The sequence below is a fragment of the Austrofundulus limnaeus genome, unplaced genomic scaffold (genome assembly GCF_001266775.1).
Source record: "Austrofundulus limnaeus strain Quisiro unplaced genomic scaffold, Austrofundulus_limnaeus-1.0 Scaffold736, whole genome shotgun sequence".
Classification (NCBI taxonomy): domain Eukaryota; kingdom Metazoa; phylum Chordata; class Actinopteri; order Cyprinodontiformes; family Rivulidae; genus Austrofundulus; species Austrofundulus limnaeus.
In genome coordinates this window covers 27,483-36,509 of record NW_013953138.1, presented here as the reverse complement: position 1 = coordinate 36,509, position 9,027 = coordinate 27,483, and the positions used below count along the sequence as shown (strand labels likewise).

Here is a 9,027-nt window from a genome sequence, read left to right as displayed (position 1 = left end):
GCCCCGCCCCTTGAACCGCCCCTGGAATAAAGACAGTGCCACAGGGGTTTATAGTGCACAACCCCACCTACCCAAAAAAGCCTTGTTCTAAACCCGTAATGACCATAATGTCATACAAAAATGTTAATGTTAAACAAATTTGGGACAAATTACTGTCTGCCTGTTTCAGACATATCTATATCTATATCCAAATCTATATCTATATATATATATATATCTACAGTATATGTCTGCCATGATCATCTTCATACTCAACTACATACGATTGTTATGTTTTTGCTGAAGTGTGACCTGATTATGTCTTATACGGCTAAAAAGTAACTAAGTATTTGTACTTTGTTACTTAAAACTTCTGCCTATGTCTGGAGCGGTGCTCTCTCCAAGAGTTTCTTGTGAAGCTCGTAAAACTTAACCAAAAATGGTTCTCTGTGGTTGTCAGCTCTTGATTCYTCTTCACTGTGATGTTTTGTATATTTAAGTCAATATAAGATGACATAACATTGTTCATATTGTTCTCCTGTGCTTGATAAAACATATTTTACTATACAGTGACAACAGTCATGGCTAAAAGCAATCATAAACAAACGTTAAATTTGGAATAATAAGAAGTGTTCTGAATAATAAAATTTAGACAACATATATATATATATATGTATATATATATATATATATATATATATTGTAAACGAGAAGGAAACAGTTCAGTAACACTTAAAGAAAAAAAGCTGTCTCTTCAAAATATTTTCATGCATGGTTCTTTAATTATCTTTATTTAGGAGCAGCTGAAGGTGATTTTCTTTAAAACTTGAGACTTCCAGGTAATAATGCTGCTGTGTGTGTAGAGTTATGTTGATGTGTTCAGGCTGCAAATAAAAGAGGTTCAAACCACTTCAGACATCAAACTMATTGAAAATGTTTCCAGTACACTGCCAGGTTGTTCACATTTGTATTTACTATGTGACTGCAGTGGGATTTTTCAGGACATATAGATGTATAGATGTTATATAGTAATTTTATGTCTGTTCATACATTTATTTTCTTGTTCCTGTTCTTTTGTTTCCACACAGTGACCTGCAACTTTCGGTCACCAATATGTCAGGCGCTGGTCCTGGAGATGGGGGAAACGGTACAGATTCTGGAGAAATGTGAAGGTAAAAAAACAACAAAATAAATAAATAAATAAATAAATATTAAAAAAGAAAATGAGAACACCTAAATATCTACAGGTTACATAAACTGGATTATGTGTCAAAATATTTGACTCACAATGTGACAAATTTAAATTCTTCTGCACACCAATGACTCAGTGATTGCTTTAAAGGTAAACTGTTGAGAAAAAAATCATTAAAATGTTTGCAATTCAACAACCAAACATCTGCTAAAAAGAAATTGCTTTTTTTCTTTTGCTCAGAACAAATCTAAGAAGATACAGAGGCAGAATATTCTGAACAGCAGTTAATTTTAGCTGTAATTTGTTTATTTCTTAGCACAWATCTCAGCATTATGTGCCAGATTTCATTAGCTGAGGTTCCAAGCAAGCAGGTATTTTATTGTGCACATTTCTGATTGGTCAGAGAGAACTATTCCCTGCTGGTATTTACACCAACAGGATACATCAACGAAGCCAAGCACAAGATTCACGACAAAAATATTTTTGAATTTACAGATTTGTTTTTTTTCTCGACCAGTATTGATTTCTGTAATACTTCGTATGAAGGCATACACAAGATGTTAAAGCTTCAGTGCAAAACCAACTTTATTCCCCTTTTACTCCTTTTTTGTCCCCCATCGCAGAGGCGGGGGACTTAGAAATGCTCTTTGTCCGTTACAATTTTAGTTTACAAAAAAGCTGTAACTTTTAAGAATAATAGAAAGGCTAAAATTCACCAAACTTGGTCATCCTTGCTTTAGAAATATCAAGTAAATTATTGTAAAAGAAAAAGTCTCAGCSAAGCTGGTGTCTCATGTCACTACAACTGCAAACATTTTAACTATATAAACATAATATATTGTATTTTACCCAGAACTTGTAAAAAAGTGTAGATACCAGAGATCTATAAAATACTGACAATAAATAACCAAGTAAATGACTTTGGTAAAACTGCTCACAATAATTGGGGTGGCTGGGAGTAAAAGTACTTACACACTTTAAGAAATGAGGTGTTGAATTTACTTAACTGAACTGGTTCCACTAAATCAAGTTGAGTAAATTGCTTTACATGTACTCTACTCAGTTTAGTGAAATCAGTTGACATAACTTGGTTAAGTAAATTCAACACCTCATTTTTAGAGTGCACAATCAACTCTTTTCATGATGAGTTTGGTCATATTTAAATTTGTAGCGTGTAACTACTAGGTGTTAATTTTTTATTATTGAGTATTTATTCATTTAATTTAAAAAACAAGCAAAACAAAACACATTACATACAACAAAGCGATGCAAATCAAATAAAATGAAAGGCAACAGAAGAAGAAAAAAAATCTTATGATATCTGCTCCTATTTACAACAAAAATATATTAATTTCAAACAATAATAAACCAAATAAAACAAAAATAAAAATTCAACRCCTCAAACAGTAARTRGTGCTRTAAATGGAGCATCAGTTGTAATTTGTTTTKTCCAAATTTAATGACAACTTATGATTAAACCAATTTTGTACTTTTACAAATTCTGTTTCCATCATTTCCAACATCTGTTCTATGTTCTTACCCAGGCAAAAAAGTACTGTCGTCTACAAATAAAACACATCTAAGCAACCCCAACACATTTACCAAGTCATTATATACAGTAGAAGAAACAACTTTGGTCTCAGTACAGAACCTTGTGGAACGCCACATAAAATATTACAAAGTTCAGATCTTACATCGTTAATTTGTACAAACTGTTTCCTATTAGTTAAATAACTTGCTACCCACTGTAGTACTGGACCTCTTATGCCATATTTGTTTTWAAAAAATTAAAGTAAAAAAGTAAAAGTACATTTTTTATGTTTTGAATGTAACAAAATAAAAGTAAAAGTTACAATAATAATAAAAAAGACTTGGTAAGTAAATGCACTTAGTAACTATACACCATTGTTAGAAACAGCCTTTCAGAAACACTAATTCCYTCAATTATGTGGCCTAGCTAACTGATCGCTAGCTGCTTACACTCTTATGTTTTTGGGAGGGTGAAATTTTCTCCTGGTTCCTCTTTTCACAGGTTGGTACAGAGGCTTTTCCACCAAGAAACCATCTGTTAAGGTAATTACCACCAAATGCTGTTGAGACCTACAATAATGTGCTCATATTTTGTTTTCTAACCCCAAAATCAAATTGCCAAAAACAAATTTGTTGTATTTATGTCTGTGTTTTACAAAAGTGTTTTTTTTTGAGATGCTCTAAAAATAAAACATGTGAAAATTTAAAGTCAACCTTAAAATTTATAAAGTAAATTTTCATCATCACCACATTTGCAAAACTTGCTTCCTTCAGTAAAGTGTGAACACAACCTGAAGCCTTTTTTTTCTCAAAGAGTTTGTTGTATTTTTGTGAATAAAATTGTGATGTGAGGGATGTGCAGCCCAGAAATAACTTCCTGTACAACAAAGACCTAATGACTGGTGAACTTTCAGAACAGAGCTTTGATTGAACAAAAATAGAAAGTATCTTGAACTAAATGTCTAAAGGTGATTGTATGAAAACCAGATGCTTTGATATCAGGATGGTTTTCTTTTCTAGATACAATAATGCTCTTGACACATTCTGCCTCTGGTTGATGCGTCCTCCATCTTTCAGATTTTAATTCACCAATGCCCTCTTTATCATAAAATTATAATTATCTGTCATCATTTGTTTCCATTTGAATTGTTTTCTGTTGCTTTTTCAGTCAACATAAAATAACTTGCTTATAAAGAAAAAAAAGCAACAAGTTAAAAAAAAGCAAGTTTGGATAAAAAAATAAAAGCCTTTGTCATCAGTAAGCAGAGATTAAAAACATTTTTAAATGACCAAAAGTATTTATTTTTTATTTAGTTTCAAACTTATTTTAAAATATGTTGTAACTTAAAAGGGACATGTGGCTCTATTTACTTGTGTCATTTTATTAAATGAAAAAATAAATTTAAAGATCCTGTAGGATCTGTTGTAGGCTGTTGTTGAGCAGACCAACTTGTTAGACATCATTATCAGGACTATTTTTAACTAAAGTATTGCACAATACGTATATAGATTCAGTAAGGTTTCCAACACATATCTGCTTTGGAAGAGCATGGAGCCCCATTAGAATTTATTTTTTTATTTTTTTTACGTTTTCTATATTTTCATACAAATATGTGCATCACATGTTGCTCTGTTCGTATTTAAATATTCTGCCACCTTGCAAATGGTGCACCTTTTATTTTGAAAACTGTGAAAACAATCTGTTCAGGAGAGAGTGAGAGGGAAAAAAAATCTCATTTCAGACATTTCTTTTATTTGCAGCAGCAACTTTAGCGTTGCCGTAATTTTGATGGGACAAAAAGGAAGTTCAGAGGCAAAGCAGAGTGAATTCTGATGTTTTCATGCCTGTTTATTGTAACTCGTCTTCACAAACACAACCATCACTGCTGACAGATGTCAATATTATGTCAGCGATCACACATCTTTTTTTACAACCCGTTTAAATGGATTTAGTCACATCCTATATGTTTGCACAGTATATAATACACCTACTCTGTATTGAAAATGTCAGCGGTTGGAGGGTTTTGTGATGCAGCAGGATTGTTTTAAAGAAAGCATTAAAGCTGTCAAGTCTTTGGTAAAATGTAGGTGTTCACAGCCACATGCTGTCCTCTACTCTCATCAGCTATTTACGGTTCTTACCAACACCCCTCCATTTTGTTATGTACTCTGCCCACATTCCTTCGCCCCCGTACTCTTTCAGCACCGGGAGAATCAGTCGTGCTCACTTTGGCCATTTCTTTGCATCTGGCACATTAGGATTAAAAAAGATGAACAGTGAGAGTGCAGCTGGTAGCGTTCAGCCTCTCAGGCCGTTAGCGCCACTGTCGGAGTCTCGCACTTCGCTCTGCCTCCTGTTTTTGAAAACAGCATTTTTTTATCCTCTGTGATTTTCTTATACAGAGAAAATATAGACACTCATAAAATATGAGGGAATTGTGACTTTGTGTTCTCCCAGCATATTTTTGTTGTGTGTTGTATTTTACATTTTGGGCATGTGGTGCAGGAGAATGAATGTAAAGCTGTCTTTCTGTCTCTGCTCTGTCCTCCGTCTGCAGGGGATTTTCCCAATCAGCTATATCCACTTGAAGAAGTCCACAGTGACAAACAGAGGGTAAGTTGTTTCAATTAAACACGTGCACTGACATAAGTGTAAATGCAGCGATAAAACCTCAACAGCAGGTCTTCAGTTTTAAATAGCTGATGCCTGCAACAATGTTTCATGCAGACTTATCTTCAGTTTATTATTATTTRTTACAAAAACCCCTCTCCAATGGTTGTGCACGAGGGCGGAGTGATCATGCTGTGGCTTCTGTAGCAGCAAGTGGCACAGAAAACATTTCATGGGTTCTACAGGGCGAGTCAAAAGTATCTGGACACCCTTTTATTTTTAGAAACAAAAGGAAGAATTGGGTAATGGGTGAGAGGTTCTGTCAGCACGGAAAGTTCAGAACTAGGTTTGTCTGTGTTCAGGAGGAACAGCACATTGAACACGTCAGAAAGTTGTGCACCGCACAGGCAACGTTCCCAGTCATTGTTGCAACATTCTGTGTTGATACACTTTGAACCACAAGAGAGATTCCAAATCCGACTGCAGCAATCGATTTCCGAGACAATTCTGCTCTATTTTGACATGCTACATGACCACCTTCCCACTGGAAAAACTTGATCCACTGTGGCAACTTTCAATATGGTGGCCATGTTCCGGCTGTAGCCTTAATGTTGGGGCCCCTCATCCATTATTTGCTGGGGTATTTAGGTATTTCATTTCCCCTTTCCTTTCTGAAACAAAGGGGTGTCCTGAGTCTTTTGACTCACCCTCACAATGTCTCACATTTTCACATTTCCTTTGACCCACTTGAAATGAAACAGAAGATGTTATCTATTTCAGGAGTTAGCSTTTAGCAAAAACTGGCTAAAAGTGCTGACAGCTCTGGGATGTTTTGCTGTTTCAACATTACACACTGAAAGTGAAGTTTTCATTCCCCTTGGTGTGGAGTGATTGCTTGATTGTGATTGTTTCATTTTTGTTGTAAAATATCTTGAAAATAGCTGCATCTTGACTGTTGAAACCAAATTTAGAGCTAATTAAAAAAACTWTATATTTTTTCTGAATAACTTTTTTTGAGTAGAAAAATGTGAAAGTTAGCCATTTTACAGAATGTCTTTTTGAGGAAGCATGCTAACATTCTCAGCATGCTAACAGCAGCATTGTCATATTCTGTCACTCAATATTTCACTTTATCATCCAATGACTTGATATTAAAGCATTTTCAGGCAAAACCATTGAATTGTTTGCAGTTGTGAACCACTTTTACGAACCACAGCTGATCTATTGTCTAAAAATCATTATTTTCTGCAGATATAAGTTGATATAATGATGAATGCTTTAAACAAGCGAAAACTTAGGTGTTAGTGTCAGGCTTTTTGAGTTTTTAGTAGGTGCAATGTGTAAGAAAACAGAAGCACACCTAAGATGTAATGGAAACAGTTTTTTTATTTTCTTTTGTGAAATTCTTTATTTTCAAATCTGAAAGACTCATGACATACTTAAGACCCTTGGCAAATACAGTGGGGTGTGAAAGTTTGGGCAGCAATTTCCTGATTTATCTTTATGAATCATTGATTGGATAAAAAAAATCAGTAAATCATATAGGGGACAAACACAGTGATATTTGAGAAGTGAAATGAAGTTTATATGATTTACAGAAAGTGTGCAATAATTGGTTAAACAAAATTAGGCAGGTGCATAAATTTGGGCACCAAAAAAACAAACCTTTAACTCAATATTTAGTAGATCCTCCTTTCACAGAAATAACAGCCTCTAAACACTTCCTATAGCTTTCYACGAGAGTCTGGACTGTGGCTGAAGGTATTTTGGACCACTCTTCTTTACAAAACATCTCTAGTTCATTCAGGTTTGATGGTTTCTGAGAATGGACAGCTCTCTTTAAGTGACACCACAGTTTTTCAATAATATTCAGGTCTGGGGACTGAGATGGACATTCCAGAACGTTGTACTTGTTCCTCTGCATGAATGCCTTAGTAGATTTTGAGCAGTGTTTAGGGTGGTTGTCTTGTTGGAAGATGCAGCCCCGGCTTCAGCAGCTTCAGCTTTGTCACTGATTCCTGGACATTGGTCTCCAGAATCTGCTGATATTGAGTGGAATCCATGAGTCCCTCAACTTTAACAAGATTCCCAGTCCCTGTACTGGCCACACAGCCCCACAGCATGATGGAACCACTCCCAAATTTCACTGTAGGTAGCAGGTGTTTTTCTTGGAGTGCTGTGTTCTTTTTCCTCCATGCATAACGGACCTTGTTCTGCCCAAATAACTCTATTTTAGTTTTATCAGTCCACAGCACCTTATTCCAAAATGAAGCTGGCTTGTCCAAATGTGCTTTAGCATACCTCAAGCAGCTCTGTTTGTGATGTGGGCAGAGAAAAGTCTTCCTCTGCATCACTCTCCRATACAGCATCTCCTTGTGTAAAGTGTGCTGAATAGTTGAACGATGCACAGTGACTCCATCAGCAGCAAGATGATGTTGTAGGTCTTTGGTGCTGGTCTGTGAGTTGACTCTGACTGTTCTCAACATCCTTCACTTCTGTTTATTGGAGATTTGTCTTGGTCTGCCACTTGGAGCCTTGACTTGAACTGTGCCTGTGGTCCTCCATTTTCTCACAATGTTTCTCACAGCGGAGACTGAAAGCTGAAATCTCTAAGACAGCTTTCTGTATCCTTCCTCTAAACCATGACGGTGAACAATCTTTGTTTTCAGCTCATTTGAAAGTTATTTTGAGACTCCCATGCTGCCACTCTTCAGAGAAGATACAAAGAGGAGAAAAACTTAAAATTGCCTCCCTTAAATGCCCTTTCTCATAGTTGGAGTCACCTGTGTATGGAGATCAAGGGTCATTGAATTTACCAAACCAAATTTAAGTTCCAATAATTAGTTCTAAAGGATTTGAAATAAATAAAATGACAACAGTGCCCAAATTTATGCACCTGCCTAATTTTGTTTAACCAATTATTGCACACTTTCTGTAAATCTTTTAAACTTCATTTCACTTCACAAATATCACTGTTTGTCCCCTATATGCTATATTTAACTGATTTTTTAATCCAAACAATCAATGATTTAAAAAGAAAAATCAGGAAAATTAACAAGGTTGCCCAAACTTTTGCACCCCACTGTAGAATGGTTGTACTGTGTCACAATTTTAAGTTACTGTTTACTTCATAAGCCATGCAAATAAAGAATTTTCCACYTAAAAAGATATTGCCTTTTGATAATAAATGAATTACAGTATTATTGCACAGATGTCCAGCTGCCACAACATTATACAGATCYTTACTGAGTTAGTATCTGTCAGACTGATCTGTGCGTGTGTGGGTATGGGAAAGCTGGAATTTTTTCATTGAGCYGTTAATAATGTTCCAACTTCTAGAAATATATGTTTTATCTGACTTAGAGAATAAAGCTGAATGAAGCTTTAAGCTGCTTGGGTTGTTCGTGATGTTAAAATGATCCCTTTATTATCACTGGTTATAAGCAAAATCTTCAACTACTATGTTCAGAAAAAAATGGATTCAGAGGGTTCAGAGAAGAATTTAGGCTTTTTTGAAGCATTTCATTCTACAAGAAAATACTTTGCATTAATTTTTACTTTYGCTTTTTAAAATGATGAATTATATTTGTAGGTATTTGGATTCATCTGGCACACCATTACAAATGCTGTTATTTGAAGCCATGAATTTTAAAAAGTAAAGAAACAATTAACACACACACACACACACACACACACACACACACACACACACACA

The 9,027-nt window shown here is 35.1% G+C and overlaps 1 protein-coding gene across 1 annotated transcript in view; it reads left to right on the top strand.

Moving 5' to 3' along the window:
• LOC106532233 (dedicator of cytokinesis protein 3) overlaps nt 1–9,027 on the top strand; it is a 37,329-nt gene that overhangs the window by 967 nt on the left and 27,335 nt on the right. The window contains exons 2-4 of the mRNA XM_014028257.1: nt 1,068–1,151; nt 3,204–3,244; nt 5,260–5,315. Of these exons, the coding sequence (XP_013883711.1) occupies nt 1,068–1,151; nt 3,204–3,244; nt 5,260–5,315 (181 nt within the window). The remainder of the gene's footprint in view (nt 1–1,067; nt 1,152–3,203; nt 3,245–5,259; nt 5,316–9,027) is intronic.